At 44.3% G+C, this 24,600-nt stretch overlaps 1 protein-coding gene across 6 annotated transcripts in view; it reads left to right on the top strand.

Moving 5' to 3' along the window:
- Positions 1-24,600, top strand: part of pitpnm2 (phosphatidylinositol transfer protein membrane associated 2) — a 148,633-nt gene that overhangs the window by 78,252 nt on the left and 45,781 nt on the right. For all 6 annotated transcript variants that reach the window (XR_004415752.1, XR_004415753.1, XR_004415754.1 and 3 more), the window contains exons 4-10: positions 8,937-9,151; positions 10,928-11,049; positions 12,069-12,302; positions 14,285-14,632; positions 20,546-20,641; positions 23,153-23,260; positions 24,444-24,511. Coding sequence is in view for 3 of the 6 variants with exons in the window: in XM_033043904.1 (XP_032899795.1) it covers positions 8,937-9,151; positions 10,928-11,049; positions 12,069-12,302; positions 14,285-14,632; positions 20,546-20,641; positions 23,153-23,260; positions 24,444-24,511 (1,191 nt within the window). In the remaining 3 variants the exon portion in view is untranslated. The remainder of the gene's footprint in view (positions 1-8,936; positions 9,152-10,927; positions 11,050-12,068; positions 12,303-14,284; positions 14,633-20,545; positions 20,642-23,152; positions 23,261-24,443; positions 24,512-24,600) is intronic.

The raw sequence follows: 24,600 nt of genomic DNA on the forward strand, positions 1-24,600 counted from the left end.
GTTCCCACGGTACCCGCAAGAGTTATTACGGATATCGCACTGGCCACTACGTTCATATAATGTTGCAATACTCAACCACAAGTGTACAAGTCACTCTTGGAGAAATTCAAACTTTCTTGAATTTTCTCCCGAGTGACCAAGTTACACGATGACCTGCCGTTAGCGCTACGGTGGTCCACGGTGGTCCACGAATGCCGTACTGTTATCGCACGAGGTTCCCACGATGTTAAACTCCGGTTAACTCTTGTGTCAAGTCGCCCCGTGAAAAGGCCGCTTTAGAGATACATGATCTTTTACATGAAGTAGCAATGTTACAACATTTTGATATTTTCAAAATCAAGTCTGCAATTTATCCCATCAGATAAAGCATAAAAAGAAGTTTAATTAGATACCTAATTCACTTTCATATCTTCAGTATTAAAAAGGTTATGGCCATTTTTATACTCAGAAATTAGCATCTTGTTCCCTATTGCTTTTCCATTGATTCAACACAAAAGCTGTGATCGAGGACAGTCAAAAGCCCATAACTTTCTTAAAAATTAAGAGAACTGAATGACATTTTCAGTTATTATAGATTGAAGCATTCTAAAACAAATATGAAATATCTTACTTGGATGACCTGAAATTAAAGCATATAATTAGATAGTTACCTAATTGTAGCTAATTACAAAATTGACCGGAAATAGTAATACACACGCAGACTGCCTTGAAAATTCAAAAATGTGATATTCTCAAGATCGGAACTTTAATAGTTTTGTTATTATATTCTGTAAGTCCGTAACAGATAGGTAAATAAATTACAATTTCTAGCAATAGACCAAGTCTTTATGGAGAAGATCAGTTGCTAGCTGGTACATTGGCATATCATAATCAGTAGCATCATCATACTCCTCAGATTGTAACCAATAAGCAACTCCTTGTACACCTTGTTTTTCCTCAACTTTTCAATTTTGGCATTGTAAACTACAAGTTTTTGCTCTTCAAACCATGCATGACATGCCTTCCTGCCCACTACTTTCCCATTAAGAATGTCCTGTAGATCATCACATTTGGAGTAGTCCAAATTCAGATAATCTCTGCGAATGCTGTCTAAATCAGTTCATCTGGGCATTTGGATTGACAATTTTGCATTTCTTCTTCGGAGACGTTGTATAAAATGTAAAGTGAAAAAACACTGAACAGTGTTAAACGCTAAAACAAATAGTAAATACCCCAAAAAAATTCATATTCATCAGTTTCATCTAATCAATTAAATTCATCTAAATTCAATTATTAGATCTAAACATCTATCCATTTCTTAAGAAAAGGCTAATTTTTTTAAATGGCCTAGGTATCCAAATAACAAACTAATCCCATTCACACAAGAATTCACAATATAACATGATTTTTAAATAGACAATAGACAATAGGTGCAGGAGTAGGCCATTTGGCCCTTCGAGCCAGAACCGCCATTCAATGTGATCATGGCTGATCATCCCCAATCAGTACCCCGTTCCTGCCTTCTCCTCATATCCCCTGACTCCGCTATTTTTAAGAGCTCTATCTAGCTCTCTCTTGAAAGCATCCAGAGAACCTGCCTCCACCGCCCTCTGAGGCAGAGAATTCCACAGACTCATCACTCTCTGTGAGAAAAAGTGTTTCCTCGGCTCTGTTCTAAATGGCTTACTCCTTACTCTTCACTGCCTGCTGTACCTGCATGCTTACTTTCATAGACTGATGTACAAAGGACCCCCAGATCCCGTTGTAATTCCCCTTTTCCCAACTTGACGCCATTTAGATAATCTGCCTACCTGTTTTTGCTACCAAAGTGGATAACCTCACATTTATCAGCATTAAACTTCACCTGCCATGCATCTGCCCACTCCCACAACCTGTCCAAGTCACCCTGCATTCTCATAGCATCCTCCTCACAGTTCACACTGCCACCCAGCTTTGTGTCATCTGCAAATTTGCTAATGTTACTTTGAATCCCCTCATCCAAATCATTGATGTATATTGTAAATAGCTGCGGTCCCTGCACCGAGCCTTGCGGTACCCCACTAGTCACTGCCTGCCATTCTGAAAGGGACCCGTTAATCCCTACTCTTTGTTTCCTGTCTGCCAACCACTTCTCTATCCATGTCAGCACTCTACCCCCAATTTTGCCCACTAATCTTCTATGTGGGATCTTATCAAATGCTTTCTGAAAGTCCAGGTACACTACATCCACTGGCTCTCCCTTGTCCATTTTCCTCGTTACATCTTCAAAAAATTCCAGAAGATTAGTCAAGCATAATCTCCCCTTCGTAAATCCATGCTGACTCGGGCCGATCCTGTTACTGCTATCCAAATGTGCTGCTATCTCATCTTTTATAATTGACTCCAGCATCTTCCCCACCACCGATGTCAGGCTAACTGGTCTATAATTCCGTTTTCTCTCTCCCCCCTTTCTTAAAAAGTGGGATAACATTAGCTACCCTCCATCCAATGGATGTATGTCAGGCAGCATCTGTGCAGGGTGAAATAGTTAATGTTCCAATTCGATGACTTGATCTTTCATTCTAACTGGGAAAAGTTAGAGATAAACCAATCTTAAAATGAAAGATAAGAAACAAAAAGAGGTGTGTAACAAAATGCAGGTAAGGTGAATGGCTGAGTGAAGCAGACTGATAATGGGACTATAAACAGTGAACCAGATTATTGGAAGGAGTTGTAAGCGAGAAGAACTTTAATTAGTTCACTAAATGAATAAGCATTTTAACTTCACATTTTCTGCGAACTCAATTTTCTGAAATTGTTGAGTTTCGTGTTGTTAGAATAGTTGGTCTTAGAGTCACACAGCACGGAAACAGGCTGATTGGTCGCACTCATCATGCTAGATGCCCATCTAAGCTGGTGCGACTTGCCTGCATTTGACCCCGTGAAGAACCTGTGTAAGGATACTGAGGGACACAGGTTAGCGAGATGGTTGGGTGGGGAGGTAGCAGATGGAATTTAACCTAGACAAATGTATTTTAGGAGTTTCAATACTGGAAAGACATATAGAGGAAATGGGGTGGATCTAAAGATCATTGATATATAGAGAGACCTTGGAGTGGAAGTCCAGAGCTGGCCTGTACTCCAGGGCTGGCCTGTACTCCAGAGCTGGTCTGTACTCCAGGGCTGGTCTGTACTCCAGAGCTAGTCTGTACTCCAGGGCTAGTCTGTACTCCAGGGCTGGCCTGTACTCCAGGGCTGGCCTGTACTCCAGGGCTGGCCTGTACTCCAGGGCTAGTCTGTACTCCAGGGCTGGCCTGTACTCCAGGGCTGGCCTGTACTCCAGGGCTAGCCTGTACTCCAGAGCTAGCCTGTACTCCAGAGCTAGTCTGTACTCCAGGGCTAGCCTGTACTCCAGGGCTGGCCTGTACTCCAGGGCTAGCCTGTACTCCAGGGCTGGTCTGTACTCTGTCTTAATATTTGAAATCCTTTGCAAGAAATCATCTGCCCTTAATTTCAATATGAATTGAACCAGCTGTTCCTTTCCAAATATTGTGCACTCTCTGCATCGTATCACGTTACCTGTATCTGGACCAACACATTGAATGCAGCAACCTTTGGTTAAAGTGTTTTGGAGCGTACAAAGGTTGTGAATGCTTTGGTAGAAATGCCAGTCTCGCCCTTCTCTTCATTATTTTCACTGTGGGAAACATTTTTATTTTTGGACACAAGCAGTTTTGTCACTTTTGAATATGAATGCTGAGCATTTTAAATCATAAAGGGCATGTGTCGCAACCATGGTTACCATTGCCAACATGCAGAATAATATTGACAATGCTTAGTGCTGATGTCTAACTGAGGTTGGCCTGAGTGAACCAAACTAACGATGGGCTGCTAATGAAGTCCTGTTGTCATAGCAACAGATGGTGCCTATTCATGATGGAGTTACATCCCTGAATAACCAAGCCAACTAACTGTGCTCAAATAGCATGAACATATCCCAGTGGGTAAAACATCTTTGATTAAATCAAACATAATTAATTTCAAGTTAAAATGGTGAACCTAACAACATTAGGTAACCAATTCACAAATAGAATGTGCATTTTAGTTGTTGTTTCTTAGATATCAGCATGGCTTCTGCATTCCTCATACAGCCATAAACCATTTATGGATAAATAAATGCACACTTTGAGTGGTGTCTTGCCTGGAATCCATCTATCATGAAGCGAAAGACTGGGAGGCAGGTGCTGAATGCAGGCTGCTGCTAATGAATTAGCTGTCAGAACCACTAAAAGGGCAGCTTTGGCCACAGCCTGCAGCAGTCATTTGAATCATTCTTTCTCCTTCACCATGTAAAATAACCTATACTTTAAGTGACATTTCACTAATTCTCCAGCTCCATAAATAACAATTAAGGCACCACTCATGTGAAATCAGTTGGGTAAAAAGCAGGCAAATAGATGTTTAAAGACTCATTCTGTTGTTCTGATTTGGCTACTGGAGATAATCGCGTACAATTCCATGTCTCCTCTCTCTCAATGGAAGATCATTAGCTGAGCTTAACTCTTCACTCAACTCCAACATTGTAAAGTTCACAAAATAAGCGAAGCCCTACCCCAGAAATGTGTACTCATCCCATTGGAACTTCGAACTGCCTCTTTTTCCATCCACTAACATCATGGTAAGATGGGTGTTAGCATCATGACAATTTGTCTAGGCCATAGTTATTTTTCTGAAGCTCCAACACATGATTTAATGTTAATACACACAGGTCTGCATAGCTCTGTGCAGTTATCTGAATACATACTTTGAATTCTTCATTCTTCCAAAACAGGCTTTATCTATAGGACTTTAGGTAAACTTTGCGAATTCAGGCACCTCATAACATAGAATAATGTGTCCTTAAGGCAGCTTCTGGTACAGTTTAGAGAGAATAGGGAAAGGGAGAAAATAGAGAAGAGAGAAAATAGGGACAGGTTACAAGAAATGGAATGGTGGGGAGGACAAGGATGTAATGCATTTTGTGGTAAGTGTACCACATAACGTGACTGACACATTGTTCTAGCACACAATGCTGGTTGCTGGAGCCACCTCCTCCTCCTCCCCACGCCTCCCACTCTTGTCCATGGAGCCTTTGCCCATACTTCTGCACTCACCCCTTTCTACCAGACAGAGCAGGGAGAGAGGGTGGTGGTGGAACTGGAGGCCTGCGACGAGTGGAGTGCCATAGCTGAATGATTCTGAGCCCATTGCTGTTTGTGGTTTATATTAGAATGGATTAGAATGTATAAAGCTTGATTAATAAGGTAGCAGATGACACTAAGGTGGGTAGTATCATAGACAGCGAAGATGGTTATCAAAAGTTTCAGCAAGCTCTGGATCAGCTGGACAAGTGGGCTGAAGAATGGCTGACAGAGTTTAATGCAGATAAGTGTGAGGTGTTATATTTTGGGAGGTCAAACCAGGGCTGGACTTTCATAGTGAACAGGAGTGCCCTGAGGAGTGGTTTAATGCAGGGACCAAGGAGTTCCCTGAAAGTGGTATCACAAGCAGATAGGGTGGTCAAGAAGGCTCTTGGTACATTGGCCTTCATCAGTCAGGGTATTGAGTATAGAAGTTGGGATGTTGTACAAAATGTTGGCGAGGCCACACTTGGAGTACTGTGTTCAGTTTTGGTCTCCCTGCTATAGGAAGGATGTCACTACGCTGGGAAGTTGCAAAGATGTACGAGGATGTTGCCAAGACTTGAGGGCTGAGCTGCAGGGAGCGGCTGGGTAGGACTATTCCTTGGATCCCAGGAAGATGAGCGGTGATCTATAGATGTGTATAAAATCAAAAGGGGAATAGACAGCATGAATGCACAGATTATGTTACCTACGGTATGGGAATCAAAAACAAGAGAACATATGTATACGGTGAAAGGGACAAGATTTAATATGAACCCAAGGGGCAGCTTTTACACTCAGAGGGTTGTGGGTATATAGAATGAGCTGCCAGAGAAGGTAGTTGAGGCAGGTACATTTAAAAGAACTTCGACAGGGACATGGATAGGAAAGGTTTAGAGCAATATGGGCCAAACACGGGCAAATGGACTAGCTTAGATGGGACATCTTGGTCGACAGGGACGAGTTGGGACGAGGGCCTGTTTCTGTGCTATGACTCTATTAGTCTAGTACCAGGGCCTAGACTCATGCAAAAGTGTGTGTGTTTTGCCCCACCATGCAGCCCATTGACGTCAGGTTCTGGCAGCATTTGCTGAAGGCCATTGGCATGCATGCACTGGGGTTTGCCTGTTTGTGCACTATTCTCTTCCCCTTGGAATTAATTGCATAGAACTTGTGTCCCTCTCCAAGCACTTCCAGTTCAGTATAAAAGGAGACACTCATGTCATCTCTTCAGTCATTATGTTTAAATTATAAATTATAATCAGAAGCATCGCTAGTTATGTGCAACAGATGGAGGCTGCTATCTCTTGGCTAAACTAATGTCATTAAATTACATGCAATAAGAGCAAGCACTTTTTAATTATGGAGAACGTCAGTTACTTAAAGGCTTCTATAGAGATGGAGCTCAGAATGCTGCTCAGTAAATACGCGTTGCACATACTGACGTACAGGCTGAAGTACAAAGGATTCATTCATGCATTTAGATTGCTTCTTGCAGAGATCAAAAGCTTTTACTAATCTCAGTAAAAACAATGTTGCGACAAATTGGACAAAAGGAAGCCAAGTTGTCATCTACTTCTGTGAAACCTGTACTGTCTGTTGCTAAGATACTGTGAAATAAACTGCAATATATTTTGGTTTCTAACATCTGAGATGTACACAGCATAATATTCAGATTATGCTCCTGCTCATATTTAATCCCACCAATGGTTGGCATGGGTCACGTGCTACTTAATAGCCAAACAAAGGTGATGGAGCCATTGGCCACCTTTGTTATTGGAGAGAAAGCTTTTAATCTCCAAGTCAGTTATGGACAAATAGAAATGTATTTTGCCATGTTCTGGATGCATTGGCACCATCCAGAGCACCAGAAAATGAACTATCGAAAATTCTAATTATGATATTTGCTGTGGGCTAAAAAGCGAAAACAACGAACAGTATGAAGTCATCTACAGGGGTTAAGATCATCAATGAAGTTCAGTGAATGTTCTTGAATTATGTCATGCAGAGTCATAACCACATGTGTGAAAGGTCCAGTCCCCCCCCCCCCCCCACACACACGTCAGCCCCATGCTGACTGACCCGAGCACAGATGTTTCTATCGCAATCACTGGCCTATCTTCCTGCCTAGCTAATAGTTAGCAGCCTAAGAAGGCTTTCGACCCGAAACGTTGCCTATTTCCTTCGCTCCATAGATGCTGACTCACCCGCTGAGTTTCTCCAGTATTTTTGTCTACCTTCAATTTTCCTGCATCTGCAGTTCCTTCTTAAACATGGAATCCAGCCTCTTCTAAACTCCAGCTCATGAGAATCTTTGTACAATCAGCACCTTGTCAACATGCTCAGAGCCATTGTGGCTGACATTTATTGACAACAACTTTTCCCCTATATTTTATATTTGATATATTTTAATTCCTCTCACCTGTTTGCACTGGAGTTACTCTTTGAAATCCAATGGGCATTATTTTTGGTTCTTCCTTCCCCACTTGTGAAAACATACTGAACCTGTATCTGAAATATTCCTTTTTATTAAGTTGCCAGTCATTCAGTTAGTGTTACCGACCAAAATCTGGTTGCAATTTTACTGAGCAAATCACTTCTGATCAAATAGTAGATTATTCATTCTCTCATTTTGAATTCTTGTTTTATATTCCTCTCCATTATTAATCTCAACCATATAATCCAGTGATGACCGATCCCCAACTGTTCCCACACTGGATCTGAGGCCCACCTCGTTCCCAGAAGCAGCTGGAAACATGGCGAACAAGCGAGCTCTCCTGAACACATTCCTGAACCTCTATCCTTTGCTTTTTCTTCTAACCTTTTTTACAATTAATGTTGACGTAGTAGATATCTCCCTTCCTCTCTTCAAAAATAAAATCACTCAACCCATCTTGCCCAATACACCAATATCCTTGCAGACTGATGGTCTGTGGCTTCCAGTCCTGAGTCTGAAAGCTCCATTCTTGTTTAACTCTTGACAAACTCTGTGCTTGATCTCGTAAACAATCTTCTTTCTTCCTTAATTTGGATTGCAACCCCTTTTTTCTTTCCTATCGTTTTGAGCACCTATAATCCAGGACTATGAGCTGCCTGGTTGAAATGCAAACTGCATTGCAGCCCATCTGCATTATTCACTGCATTTTCCAAGTCGGCTAAAATTGGAAAGTTGAAGCCGTTTAATTGTAGCGGGTCCAATTGTTTCTGGTCAATGATAAACCGAGCAGTTTTACTAAACAACGACAGAGCAATGGCTTTTTATATGTTAATTGTGACAGCATTGGCAATAATGTCTGAGCGCATCATTCAGTAAACATCTTACTGAGAAAGTGATCAAGGTGTGAACGTGCCTCAACAGACCATGGTTACAATTGAGTTTGAATTCAGTTTATTGTCACGTCTACTGAGGTATAGTGGAAAGCTTTCTTTGTTGGACATATCATTCACTGATGGTTCATTCAGAATTACTTTTGAATGAATTAATGGTTTTTAATTAGAGTAAAGTCTTAATGTCATTGCCGATTTTGATGTACTAATGGTATGAATATATTTCAATGTGGGACATGAAATGAATTCTGGAACTTAAAGCACTGTTCCATCCAGGTTAACAGAGTAAATTTTAAACTCTAACCTTTTGCCACATCTGCCAGTCAAACCCCCCTCACTGGCCTGGCTTTGCCCGGCCCCCACCTCTCTCCCCCTCCCCCCCCCCCCCCCACTACAATCATTCCAGACTGCAGCTTGATGCTTTTGACTTGTGTGCTGTCAGTGATGTTATACTTGGTGTTTCACGCAAACTGTGTTTATGTCTTACAGAAAAAGAGCAGAGATGAGACTTGTGGAGAAGGCAGTGGAGTGGAGATCCGTGAGAACAGGCCCTATAACGATGGACCCGGGGGTTCTGGCCAGTACACTCGCAAAGTCTACCATATTGGCATGCATATACCCAGCTGGTTCCGATCTATTTTACCTAAAGCTGCATTGCGTGTGGAAGAGGAGTCATGGAATGCCTATCCCTATACCAGAACAAGGTAGAAATTAACTGGATACAACATTGGCTTCATCTATATCAATGATTTTGATGAGAATGTGCAAGGCATGATGAGTAAGTGTGCAGATTAACCAAAAATAGGTGGTATCTTAGGCAATGAATGGGGTTATCATGAATTACAGTGGATTGTGTTTGGCTTGGGGTAAGTAGACTGAGGCATGGCAAATGGAGTTTAATTCAGATGAATGTGCGGTGTTGTCGTTTGGGAAGTCACACCTTGAGTAAGACCTTGACAGTGAACATTAGAGTGTGAGGGATAGAGGGTTCTATGAGTACACGTTCATAGTCCCCTGTAAGTGAGGTCACAGCTAGATGTGATAATGAAGAAGGATTTTGGTACTTTGGCCTTTATCTGTCGCTGAATTGAGTATAGAAGTTGGGACATTATGTTAGAGTTGCACAGGATGTTGCAGCTTATTGATGGGTAGGATTGTCGGTGTTATACGTACATAGAAAGAAGAACACAGTTACAACACAGATAGATTGTTATGATGCTGATGCTTAAGTTGCAACATTACTATAATTGACAGAAATAAACATAATACATTATAATATATTTTTCTCATGGATTTCTGTGAAAAGAGCCATTGCATTTTGTGTTCTAAACTGCCTGAACTATCTGTAGTATATTTTACAGCCCTTCGCTAATGTTCTGCCAGTGGAATGACATGCACTGTTTGTTGTACATTTGCACGAGGAAATACACAGGTTCTCAGCATGAACATGAACCTGTGGCTTGGCCTCATTAGTATGATGGGTTAATTATCCAGCTACGGTGAAGTGTGTGTGTCCGTGGTAATGCCCTGCCAAACTGAGGCTCCATTCCAAAGTCTGGATTGTGAGCATCTAGCCAGCAACACCCTGATTTAATCACTGATATTGAATCACCATCCTGCTGCTTACGTCAGTGCCTCTTTGAGCAAGAGCACACTGGTACAGCATTCTGCCACATCCAGAGAGTCTAAAAACCAGATCTGCACATTCTTAGAGTTTTTAATATTACAAAAAGATACAAAAGTTAAAAAAATAAATGTATTAATTAAATTAGATGGTTAGGCCCTTAAACAGACGAAGCATCTGACAGGATAACAATCCAGCAAGGAATGAACTGTCTACAAAGAAGCATGCATCCCTCATCTTCTTGTGATTGGCAGTGAGGGCTCAAGGTGTCATTGGCTCACTCCTGCTACATATGTTCTTGTGAAAATACTGATTATGTAACCAATATGGTAGGAAGTTATCAAACGCGTTTTATGTGTGGCCATAGTTTGCTGGAGGAATTCAATAAACTAATCTCACTGTAGAGTCTACTCTGCCATGGAGTCAAGTTTGTTCCTGCTAGTAAAGCCTGAGGATTGAAGGTTTGGGATGGTAGGGGGCAGTTCATCATGTTTGGCAAATTTAAAGAGAGATGAGGCACTGGAGAGATTGAAATATAAACACGAGAATGTTCAATTTAAAACAGATTAGGTCGGCAGAAGGCAACAAAAGGAATTGGTGCCTTGAACTGAGGAGGAAGCGCATGTGTGGAGAATTGCCGACACATCTAATGAAGGTCTGGGAGGACAGGCCCGCTGCAACAGGCTCATCTTTACACCATCTGGAGCTATTGACTGGTCTTGGTTCAGCACTTGTCCGGTTACCTAGTGAACTCTGCCCTCTTTGTCGTGGCCTCTCATCTACTAAAGATGGAAAGTTTGAATTGTTAAGTTTCCTCTCACTTTCCAGAAATGATTGTTCCTTTTTATTGTTCTAGGTATACCTGTCCCTTTGTAGAGAAGTTCTCCATTGACATTGAAACATATTATAAACCTGATTCAGGAGATCAGGCAAATGTATTTAATCTCTCCTCTGCTGAGAAAAGGCAACGAATGCTTGGTATAGTATTTGCTTTCTATCTCCCCTTTTTAATGTAACAATCATTTTAGGTGTTACTAATGAAGAGAAATCTAACTGAAATGACAGCCAAGTTAAGTTTGCCATCACCATGATGGTATTTGCATCAGACGATTGCATGAGTTGACATTACTCCAGCTTTGATACCTACTTTGTTGGATCTGCTGCTCTGTTCAACTGGCTGCAAGGCTGACTCGGGATTCGATGCCAACTGCAGTGCAGCACAAGTTGAATGCAGAAGGCAGGAGATCAAATCTCCATGGCATTCCTGCTGCATGCGCATACTGCCCGTCAGCCGGTCACTATGGTTATAGAGACATTTGTAGACCACGTGAGGAACTCACAGTTGTTGAACCAAGTTGCTACAGACATTTTCACTCTTCTTTCTTGTGAAAAAACATTAAAATTGTACATTAAACTTGTATTGTGAGGACAAAGTCCATAAATCCGTGCCATCCTCGAGAATGATCGAGTTGCTCTTTATGGTTGGCCACTACTAACCAAGTGGCACCTTGTATAATGAAAGCTCAAGCCATGAGCACCCGCTCTGGAGGCACCTCTCTGCCCTATTGAGAAGGGAATTTATAATGGCTGGCTGGGGAAAGGAGAGGGTCGAAGGATGCAGAGAGTGGAGAAATGCAGAAAGATTGCGTGGCAATGATTACTCGAACATAGCCAGCCTCATTTGAAAGCTGTGATCGATTGTCTATCGGTTGTGTTTAGACCAAATATTAAATATATTGTCTATTCTTTAAACTAATCCTGTTCATTAATTTTGTTCCATGGTCATCCATTGTTTCTCAAGGTTATAAAATTCATTTTATCTCTGAAATTTGTATTGCAATTTTTGTAAGTATTGCATTCTACAATAAATTATCAATATATCAACTGAACTGAATTTTCATTTTCATATGCAAGGTCTGCTGCAACATTTTTACAAATATGTTGATTGTTGATAAGCATAAAGATTAAATCTTTGATCTTCTGTCTCTCTGAATCAGATCCCATTGACATTGTCAAAGACCCTTTTCCTCCTAATGAATACAAAACAGAGGAGGATCCTAAACTGTACAAGTCGATCAAGACAGGAAGGGGCCCCCTAACAGACAATTGGATAGAAGAGTGCAAGAAGAAGCCTGGACAAATGCCAATCATGTGTGCGTATAAACTCTGCAAAGTGGAGTTTCGATATTGGGGAATGCAATCCAAAATAGAACGCTTCATTCATGATGTAGGTGAGTGTTTGTCAGGTCCAGCTTGCATGTTCAATAGAAAGCAATCTGCTTTTCCATGCCACCATTCAAAAAGGCACAGCTAAATGTAGTGGCTGAGTGTAGTCAAGTTTCCTTGATATGAGCAATAGGGCCTTTTCAAGTTGAGGCCCTCCTGTAGTTGGCCTGTTATACAACTATAGTAAAGGCATTTACCTGCCAATGTGCGAGACTCCCTAACTCTGTCCCATCCACAACAAGCAGGATCAATCCAATCCAGCCAACAACTATTCAATTAGTCTACTCTCAGCCATCAGGAAGTGATGGAAGGTCATCTTTATTTGCTTACTCATGCCCATTGAGTTTCTGCAGGACCACTCAACTCTAGACTTCAACACAGCCTTGATCTGAACATGGGCCACAGAATTGTGGATGTTAGGAACAGTGGATGGCAAAGCACATTTGACTGGAGGAGACTGGATAATTAGGGGGGCAGTGGCGTCGAGTGAGATTGCAGGATGGAATCCTGCAGGGTTAAAGATGTTCGAGACAAAACCAGCTCTGCTTATCGCCACTGGCAAATACAGATGGTTTCTAGTCGAATTGCATTATGTAATGGAGAGTGAGGTCACCGAATACATGTTGATCAACTTCTTTCCAAAGTAATTTCTATTATTTGTTCAATTCATTTAGCCTCTGCGTAAAGAATACTTGTCCCTTTTGCCTTAGTTTCAATTTGGCCTGATCCACAACCTTGGATTGATTGTTGCTTTTGATCTCTTATATTCTATAAATACAAACTGTCTTCAATTGTTTTTCCAGTTTCTAATGTGTACTTATTGAAAGGTTTGAGAAATTATAAAATTAGTATAACGAAAGAGGCTTCTTGAGTCAAACAAGCAAATCTGTAATGAACCTGTCATATGCAATAATGGAATTGTGAATGTGTAAACATAGACAGCAGCGCCTTCCAGGATTGGGCATGAAAGAGGTGATTGTTTCTGCAGTCTGATAGTAGATTCCTGAAACTGTGGGGATGAAGCTGGTCTGGACATTCAAGCTTCCGTATCTTCTCACAGAAGGTAGAAGAGAGAAAAAGCAATGACCTTGAGGATGGGCACAATGGAATCTCAATCAGCTGATGATGTGACACTTTATCAAATGTCCATAGGCTGCAAATCAATTACAAAGTCCCGTCAACCGCTTCTGAACTACATCAAATAATTCTATCATATCAGTTGGACATGTTTTGCCTTTCACAGATCCATGCTGACTTTCTCTAATCAATTCGATTTGTGCAACTGACTGCTGGTTGGTTCTAGAGCTTCCCTACCACCCAGCTTAGACTAACTGCTCGTTAGCTACTGGCATTATCCCTACACCATCTTTGAACAAGACTGTAATTATGATTTGAAACTAATTATCATGGAATATCGCAACTCCAACTAACCTTGCCCTTCTCTCTCCCTTTCCTTTTGCTCATCTCTACAAATTCTCTTGCCTCCCTCAATCCATAAAGCTTCATGAGTTTAAATCCTAAATAGATATTAGGGAAGAACCGTTTTCTGTATCTGGAAGGGTGGCATTATGCTGAGTGCGTGGGGTCCAGTGTGTCATGGAATGGGTGAGTATTTACGCCCTGCAAACATCTATGCAGTATTCTAGTCCACCTCTTGGTTTTCAGATGGTTCCACCAATGGAGTGTCTTGTTCTTCGGAGGTAACCATTCAGCCCCTGGGTTGCTGAATCCTTTTCCTTGTTTCACCAGCAGTTTAATTGTCTTCCTTCTGAAGGCTGTTCTCAGTTAGTCAAAAGAAACGGCCATCACCATTTTTGAGAACCTTCTGTTATCTTGTTTAAGCAGTAGAATATTTATCAGTTGTATCATATTCTGCATGATTGTTCCAGTCATTTATTGTGGAATTCCAGGTATACTGTAATGTTGTGGCTTATTCATAACTCACATACATGTTCCCGCCTGCTTAATGACTGTCCATGAATTCCAGGCCTGAGGAAAGTGATGCTACGAGCTCACCGACAAGCATGGTGCTGGCAGGACGAGTGGTATGGCCTTACCATCGAGGACATCCGGCAGCTGGAGCATGAAACACAGCTCATGCTGGCCCAGAAGATGGCCCAGTTTGTGGCAGAGTTAAACGACAACGAAGCTGAACAGCCAGGCCTGACCCAAACCTCCATTGAGAGAGATCAGAACTCCATCAGTGCCAATCCCAGCATCAACATAGAATCCAGCAGTACCAATCTAAATGAGTACACGGACTCATTAACAGAACGAGCATTGACTAAACAATGGTCCACATCGTCCAAATCATCACATTCATCAATAAGAGGAGGTACAGCACACATATTTCTGCACCCATTCTGTCTTTTCATTGTGGTGAATCAGCTTACTGTGAGAGACCGGGGGGTACAAGGAGACTGTTCCCTAACAGTGGCCACACGGGTAGACAAGGTGGTGAAGAAGGCGAATGGCACGCTTGCCATCGTTGGATTGGGCATCAAGTACAGGAGTTGGCAATTCATTTTACATCTGTGTAAGACATTGGTGAGACTACTGCTAGAATATTGAGCATAGTTCTGCTCGCCGTACTATAGGAAGGATGTGATTAAGCTAAAGAGGGTGCAGAAAAGATTCACAGGGATGTTTCCAAGACAGGAGGGCTTTATATAGAGTAAAGGCGGTGTGCATTGCCTTTGTCATGATGTTGATTGGTGTGTCCCAGCAGCCCACACAATCAGGGTTGTTGTGTGTTGAGCTGAACTGCTGCTTCTGTTGTTTACGATCGGCAGCCTGAATGTGAGTTGATGATGGGTCAAGGCCGGTGTTGCTCACGGCCGATCCCTGTTGTTAGTACATATGACAATGAAACATTGTGGACTCTAGTAATATTGTAATATTGCGCTAGTTGGGTGTTTATTAGTAAGTGAGAAACAGCTGCTGCTACCTCACAGCTCCGTGACCGGATGATGGGTGCTGTCCGTGTAGAGTTTGCACGTTCTCTCAGGGTCTACCTGGGTTTCGACATAGTGCCCTCGTCTGCTCTCACATCACAACAACAAGCTGGCAGGTTACTGGCAAAAACAACCTCAGGGCAGGAGAGGGGAGGAGTTGAAGTGTATGCAGACTTAGGGTGAGGAAAGAGGCTTGATGGGTTTGCTGTGCTGGCATGGATCTGGTGAGCTGAACAGCCGCAGTGTACTGGCATGATGACTACTGCCCCTCCTGTTTGAGCTCCACTGGTGCTGCAGCTCCCCAACTATTGGTGTCATTTTGATGGAAGCAGTAAGTGAGGAGGAGTCTAGAGGGTGCCCTGGAATCCTGGGTGGCATCTTGCTGCTACCTCATGTGCTCTTGTCCTACAGTATTAGCTAGATTTGTCAGTCTGCTACATTTCTAAGGTACTGTCACAACCTCAGGATATTTTCACCGAATTTTCAGCCAATTAAGTAATTTTGAAGGGCGATCACTTTTGAAATGTTGAGAGTCAGGTGTCCAGTTTATGTGCAAGCAGCCTGCTCCAAACGTGGTCAATAACCAGGTGATTTCTGTTTGTAATGTCAATACAATGAGGAGAATGCATGATCCCCCCCGCCCCAGATCTGATCCCACCGCCCCGGATCTGATCCACCCTCCAGGATCTAACCCACCCCCTTGGACCTGATCGCACCATCCCAGAGAAACACAAAATACTGGAGTAACTCAGAGGGACAGGCAGCATCTCTGGAGAGAAGGAATGGATAACGTTTCGGGTCGAGACCCTTCTTCAGACTGATGTCAGGGGAGGTGGGGGGGGGACAAAGATAGATTGTAGGTGGAGACAGTATGACTGGTGGGGGAACTGGGAAGGGGATGGGGAGAGAGGGAAAGCAAGGGCTAACTGAAGTTAGAGAAGTCAATGTTCATACCACTGGGGTGTAAACTGCCCGTGAAATATGAGGTGCTGTTCCTCCAATTTGTGCTGGGCCTCACTCTGACAATGGAGGAGGCCCAGGACAGAAAGGTCAGATTGGGAATGGGAGGGGGATTGAAGTGCTGAGCAACTGGGAGATCAAGTAGGTTAAGACGGACTGAGCGGAGGGGTTCAGCGAAACGATCGCCTGGCCTGCGCTTGGTCTCGCCATGACCCACAGCCCCGGATCTGACCCACCATCCCAGAACTGGCCCACCATCCCTGATATGGTCTTGTTGCTCCAAGAATCTTAAGCACCTTTTCTTAAACTACACATTCATCTGCTCTATCCAATTTAAAGGCAAGTGGGACTGGGAACAATGCAGGGATTATTTTTTTGGGGGGGGGGGGGGTTTCTTCTTGAACTAATTGCTAACTCTGCACCCAATCAGTGGTGTTTTATCCAGCACTACAAAGCAACATATTGTGCTTGTCCTCCCCAGTACAGAACCCTGGACAAGTATTGCCTTCCTGCGCTTCACTATTCCCCTGGACACAGCCTCTTCTCTCAGGGTGCATGCACTGCACTGACCTGCTGTCTTCAGAATGTGTCACATTACCCGCTCTTTATAGAGCGTCCAGGATCATTTTGAATGGATTAAAATGTTGCCGGATTACTGCTCAGGTTTCTATTTCTATTTTTATTGAGTCAGGTTAACCTGGCAGTTTTGTGCAGTAGCTTTTGGCCTTAATCCAGTGGAAAGAGTCACACCATGGACTGTACAACTTCAGCCGCATTAGCCGCAAATAAATTGACACAAAAACGAAGTGAAGTCCACACAATAACAGGCTATTTAAAAATCCAATGTTGGCTCTGCTGACAGTACTACTCTCCCACAGCACTGTTATGCTCCGGGCTGCAATTTGGTTTTCTCATTCAAGGGGGCTGTCGGCTGCGCCTCTCTCCTTGTCCAGGCAGAGTTGAGCTGGGGTTGGTGCTTCTTCTCCACGCTGGCTGTGGGCCTGTGGGTCGTTGCCCCGTGCGTCTCCGACCCACTCGATCCAGTGGCGGTTTGGCAGTGCTTGCGGCACCATGGATCCGGGTTCGATCCTGGCTGCGGACGAGGCGCGGTTCTGTGTGTGTGCAGCTGTTGAGAATGTCTCTTCGCCGGTCCAGTCCCCCCATGTCTCCCACTCGCATCTGCCCCCTCTCTCTCTTGCTGTTACATCCCACGCTCCCGCTACTTGGCACCCCCGTTCCTCAGATTAAATATATTTTTACACATAAATCATGCATAAAGATTATACACAATTTATACTGCCAGCGCTTCGTTCACTTTTTCTTTATAGCGAGTAACCTTTGATAAACCCCATGATTCCATGCGTTTTTCAGAATACTGAATTCCTTGCGTTTTTCAGAATACTCGCTTATTATAGATTATATGAACAAGCTTTGTTTCTTAAGAGAAATGGCTCCTTCACGTTGTATAGTGTTTGCCCACGTCGCAGGATGAAGCCGCGAGCTAGGATGTTGCTGAAATCTAGCTCGCTGCTGGATCTATGATGTTGACGCCATCTGCTGCTTGTGGATTATTTATAGAAACTATTAGCAGTGTGCTGTGACGTTTCTTGCTGCGTAATTTAACTGTGTCATTCAAACTGGCTCCAGTAAGCAGAATAAACCAGCTGCATTGTAGAAGCAAAAACATCTCTGTTGCTGAACTTCCTCCCCCAGCCCCACCCATCCTCCACTGCGGTCAGCAGTAGATCTCAAATAATCACAACTAGCGCAGTTGAACTGAGCAGACTGGTAACATCATCTGGCCATGCTAAGGAGGTCAGTCTGTTCAACTACTCTGTGTCTTTGTTGATGAGCCACGTTGCACAAAGAATAATTCTACTTAATTAAGAATGATAGAAAAGGTAAAGCCCAATTGAAACGACATCCACTCATTAGTTACAAGATCCACTGCTTCCCTGTTGATGCTGATGTAATGATCTATCTAGTGTCACATTTCTCCACTCCACCCTTGCGATCTGTGCTTAATCCAGCATGAACGTATTCATGTCACCCTATCATTAACAGATATCCTTTTCATTTGTTTGGCAATATAATCTAGCTCCTACATTTTCTGTTGCTTGCTAAGGTACTGCTGCATGCCTGAAAGGAATAGAGGCATTTGTGCAGTGGTTTGCATCAACATTAAATAAAATGTTACCTGCTGTTTCTCAGACCACTAAGACATTTTCACCACCTATTTGTGCTCTGAAAAGTTGCTTAAACCAAATATATTGGTGTGCTAAAGGCACTGTGTAATTGCAAGTTGCTGTTGCTGACAATGCACAGGTTTACAATGGCTGTGGAAAGGATAGTAACAAAATCAATAGGAGAAAGGGCCAGTTTCAATAAGAACAGAGCGAGCCTGGGTATAGATCTATCTTCAGCATTCCACTCCTGTTATAAAATAGGAAGTGCTACAGCCCAGCATCACTGGCATCACCTGAGGTGCATTCTAGGTTGCTGTCAAAGGATGGGCATCACAGTGGACTAGCCATAGGCCCGTAATCTACTGTCGATTTCCAGTGGTTTTTGAGGGCTAGAACATGTACAAATGTCCTACTGAAGATAGACACACGATGCTGGAGTAACAGCAGGACAGGCAGCATCTCTGGAGAGAAGGACTGGGTCTCAACACGAAACGTCACCCATTCCTGCTTTCCAGCGATGCTGCCCTGTCCCGCTGAGTTACAGCAGCATTTTGTGTCGCTATCTTCGGTGTAAACCAGCATCTGTAGTTCCTTCCTATACACATGTCCTCCCCTTGTTACTAAGAGAGTGAGGATTAAACCCAATAACTACAGATTACTCCAGTTAATCTCAGCGATGGTTCTAAAAATATTAATGATGAATGGAGTTAGCAGTCACTAGGAAAAGCGTGGATTGTAGTGAGAAAACCAGCAGGGCCTGGTTAAACCCTGTGCAACAATTGAGCTTTCTGAAGAAGTAACAGAGGGAAATGTAATTATTCTTTATCCATTCCCCCTGCCTTAACCACTTGTCCCCACCTGATCCACTCCGCTTCCTGCCCCCTCTCTCCACTGATCTACACCTTCATCCCCGTCCCCTTCTCTCCACTCATCCACAAACCTCCCCGTTCACCCCCCCTCCCCATTGATGCACCCCTCCCCACTGATGCACCCCTTCCCTCCCCCCACTGATGCACCCCTCCTCGTCCCTCTCTCTCTCCACTGATATAAGTTTGTTGCCCCATCCTGTCATGCACCTTCCCTGAGCCGTTGGTCAGTCACACTGAGATTGGCCCAGTGTTGGCACATCAGTCTCTGAAGTAGATGTGGGGTGAAAGCCACTGATGTGGGGTGAAGGTCACTGAAGAGGCCAGCATTCCCGAACTAGGCACCAAAGGGACGGATGCTATCAGGCTGTCCATTAGAACTACCATGGCTACTATATTGAATTTAATTGAAAGTATATTTTTGAGATTTTCTTCTTCCTCCTCAACCTGACACTCTTCCTGTGTCTCAGTGAACAAATCTGGAATCAGCGCTGGAGTTAAGAATGCCGTCGTTGCCCTGTGTCCTCCGGCATCATTGCCCTTGGCCTGGCCTTGGAGCCCAGCATTCTGAGCTGTTTATTACTACTCTCTACTAATACTATCACGCCTGTGCATTTCATGCATATCGTGGCTTGGGGCAATCATCGCGCTGAATTATCATGGTCCCACCCCCATTGCCTGCTGACCGATGTCTCTCTTGACCAATTGGCGCCCTCGATCATCAGTCCTACCCCCACTGTCTCGCGGAAAGCGGCGATTTCACTGAGTTTTAAAATCCGGATTACAAAAAATGGGGGGGAATATACCCCACCTCTCAAAACGGGGGGGGGGGGGGGGGGGCGTGCCCCTCCTGCCCCCCGGGATTTCCGCCCCTGCAATCACTTGTCTGGACAGCACCCACAATACCTCTCTGTCCTTTCAAATCTGCACACAGAGTATTGCAGCACAGCAGGACAGCCATCGTTAGTGGGTATACTAAGGCACCGCACGCTCACCTTTGCTTTTGTATCTGTTACTGTTAATCATTCACCAGCGTCATCATTTATGATAAGCCAAATGTGATTTTTGAACAGACTCAATTTTTTGTAATGATGTGGTGGAACATGTAATAGTTTGCGGAGAACATTGACTGCATTTTCCCACCAGATTCCTGCTCAGGTGCACAGTTGACCAGGTGTAGACCGCAATACTGTCTTTCTAATGACACATTTCAGCAGTTACTATTCCCACTGGTTGAATTGATAGTGTTTTGCCATTTAACAAATGTCTCTTTGTTTATCAGCAAGCCCTTCGCGACACAATATTGCAGACTGGCGAATGCAGAGTATTGCTCGAGACTCTGATGACAGCTCAGATGATGAATTCTTCGATGCACAAGGTACACAACAGACAGTTCCAAGAAATGGTCGGAAACCTCGTTAGCTTGGCCTTTGTAGTCATGGTTGTTATTGCAGGCACCCAGACATTAGAATAAACCATCTTATAGAGTCATAAAGTGATACAGTGTGGCCCAACTTACCCACACCGGCCAACATGTCCCAGCTACACTAGTCCCACCTGCCTGTGCTTGGTCCATATCCCTCCAAACCTGTCCTATCCATGTACCTGTCTAACTGTTTCATAAATGTTGGGATACTCCCAGCCTCAACTACCTCCTCCGGCAGCTTGTTCCATACATCCACAACTCTTTGTGTTAAAAAAGGTTACCCCCTCAGATTCCTATTAAATCTTTTCCCCTTCACCTTAAACCTTTGTCCTCTGGTCCTCTTAGTTACATGGCAGGATAGGGATGAAGAATCGTGGAAATGTACAGCACAGGAGAAGGCCATTTGGTTCATTGCATCCATGCTAGTCAAAAATGGTCCCAGGTTAATGCCACTGCTCAATTCTTTGTCTGCAGTTTAGGGCCCTTTAAGCACTGAATGAACTGAGTCCTTCTGCCAGTTCCCAAGCTAACAGACAGCGAGATTCACATGGATTCTGAAGAAGGGTCCCAATCCGATACATCACCTATCCATGTTCTCCACAGATGCGGCCTGACCCGCTGAGTTACTCCAGCACTCTGTGTTCTACGCAAAATTCACCCAGTGAAGGAAACGTCTTTTCTCTCAGATTCCTTTTGTAATAAACAAACTCTGCCCTCTACTTGCTGGGCTCTCAGCTAAGGACAATAGACAATAGGAGCAGGGGTAGGCCATTCGGCCCTTCGAGCCAGCACCGCCATTCAATGTGATCATGGCTGATCATCCACAATCAGTACCCCGTTCCTGCCTTCTCCCCATATCCCCTGACTCCGCTATCTTTAAGAGCCCTATCTAGCTGTCTCTTGAAAGTATCCAGAGAACCGGCCTCCACCGCCCTCTGAGGCAGAGAATTCCACAGACTCACAACTCTCGGTGTGAAAAAGTGTTTCCTCATCTCCGTTCTGAATAGCTTACCCCTTATTCTTAAACTGTGGCCCCTGGTTCTGGACTCCCCCAACATCGGGAACATGTTTCCTGCACCTAGCGTGCCCAAGCCCTTAATAATCTTATATGTTTCAATAAGATATCCTCTCATCCTTCTAAACTCCAGAGTATACAAGCCCAGCTGCTCCATTCTCTCAGCATATGACAGCCCCGCCATCCCGGAAATTAACCTTGTGAACCTACGCTGCACTCCCTCAATAGCAAGCAACCTTTTTGCTTATCTTGTCCAGCATCTTATCATTTTTGTATGCAGCATTATATCTTTCCTCGATGTCTTTTGTTGCTAAGAAAACAACTGAGGCAGATTCTTCCCATGATTTCACTCAGCCTTTGTTACTCACAACGGATTGGGCATGGCCTTTACACAACCCTGGATGGCACCGAGACATCTGCCATGGAACTAACAACGTGTGTGTGAATACACGTGTGCTTTAGCCCTGGCCTCCACCTCTCCAACCCCCACGCTCCTGACCTCAGAGATATCACTGCTTTACTTGTCTAATTGCTTCAGGAATTACAAAAGATGAATTGGCTGCAGCGTGTTCCCTTCCTCTGCCGTCACTGTGAATGAAGACAGTGGTGCACGAGCCGTCACTGTGTGCGCACACGCACGCGTACACACACGCACGCACGCGCGCATGCACGCGCGCACACGCACACACACCACATGCACACACTACACACGCGCACACACACATGCACACACTACACACACACACACACACACCACACGCACACACACCACACGCACGCACACACACCACACACACATATATACACGCACGCACACATGCGTGCACACACACACACGTGCGCACACCCACACATACACACCACCCACACACACATGCACACACCACACGCACACACACCACTCACACACACACCACACACACACACCACACACACCACACATGCACACACCACACCCACACACACCACACACACACACACATGCACACACCACACACATGCACACCCACACACCACACACACACACGCACACCACACACACATGCACACACCACACGCACACACACCACACACACTCACACACACACACCACACGCACACACACCACCCACACATGCACACACCACACGAACTCACACACACACACCACACGCACACACACCACCCACACACACACACACATGCACACACCACACTCACACACACCACACACACGCACACGCACCACGCACACACACGCACCACACACCCACACGCACACACACACCACACACACACACACACCACACACACACACACACACACACACACACACAGCCAGGCTGAGGCGCTGCCCTGCTCCCTTACTCTGGCTCATCTATTTGATTTATCTTGTAGTCATTACAATGAATTTTGTTACGTGAAAAAGTTGTAATTTGGTTTTCATGTTCACCTTTTTATCCACACAGAAGACTTTTCAGACAATGAGGAAAACTTCCCTCAAGAAATCACAAAATGGAATTCAAATGATCTTATTGATAAAATAGATGCCTGTGGTGAAGCTGAGGAGGGCCAGTGTAAGCTCTCTCTCTCTCTCTCTCTTCATTCAAATCCTCCACACAACCTGCCTCATTTTCATTCACACTTGTTTGAATGAAAAAATAATTTGACCTACAGTGCCTGTGGCGGACCAGGCGGTTTGCTTATTTGCATCTTCCTAATGTTCCTGCATTGTGTTTACACACTGCCAGTGGCCGGGGTTGTGTTTACACACTGCCAGTAGCCGGGGTTGTGTTTACACACACCAGAGTGATTGTGTGTGTGTGTGAGAGGGTGTGAATGAGTGTGTGAGAGAGCATGTGTGTGTAAGAGAGTGTGTGTAAGGGAGGGTGTGTGCGTGCACCAGGCTGATGCAGAAGCTGGCATTGCCACCTGTGTGTGAGCTTGCAGTATATCTTGCCCCATCCTCTCTGACTCAGTGAGTGTAAAGGGCCTGTCCCACTTGGGCGTCATCTGCGCGTCATTTACGCAACATCCTAAAAATTGGTTGGCGCGTCGTGGTGCGCGCATGACGCGTGGTGGCGTATGCAGTGACGCGCGGTAATGCGCGGTGCTTCCCTATCGCCCTAGGATTTTGGAATGTTCAAAATCCTCGCGGGCCACCTGTCTGACGTATCCCTTGCGCACACTGACGTACGTGTAGCGTGTGGTGACTCGTGGTTACGCATGGTGACGCACGACCATTGCCTACACTAATTTATTATGCGCCACTGCGTCAACGTCCGTAAACCATGCGTCGCCGCATACGCCGTCGGCACGTCATTTGAGCGCCGCATCACGTGATCACCTGGGTGTAAAGCACGCCGAGTTTTGAAAGATTTTCACTGGGAAAATCCTTGCCACGGAGATGGGACTAAAATAACACTACAGTAAGAACGACATCGCAATGGCTCCCAAAAGAAGCAGGGCACTCAAGAGCAAAGTGCGTGACTGTCGTACTGCTCGACGATTTTCACACGACAGTCGCGCGTCATTCACTGCCGGCCTGTCGCGCAAATGGCACACAAATGACACCCAAGTGGGACAGGCCCTTAACCCATCTAAATGACGCTGGATCTAGCAATGGAATGATTCCTTTGTCATCGGGACCAACTTAATCTAACCAGGATACATAAATTGGGAGAGGGGAGTGTTACTTGCTCGATTTATCTGACAGCTGCAGAGATCCTATGCCGTTATTTAATCATTTTTCTCTCCCAGGTGACTTGTACCAAGGCCAATTGAGAGACTATGTTCCGTCCACTGCAGAGCAGTTGAATCCCATTGAGGTATGTGATTTGGATAACAGTCATCGCTACTCAGGTGTTAAATGCTTTGTATGGGAGAATCATTAACTACACATCGCTGCAAATGAGCA

The sequence above is a fragment of the Amblyraja radiata genome, chromosome 25 (genome assembly GCF_010909765.2).
Source record: "Amblyraja radiata isolate CabotCenter1 chromosome 25, sAmbRad1.1.pri, whole genome shotgun sequence".
Taxonomy (NCBI): domain Eukaryota; kingdom Metazoa; phylum Chordata; class Chondrichthyes; order Rajiformes; family Rajidae; genus Amblyraja; species Amblyraja radiata.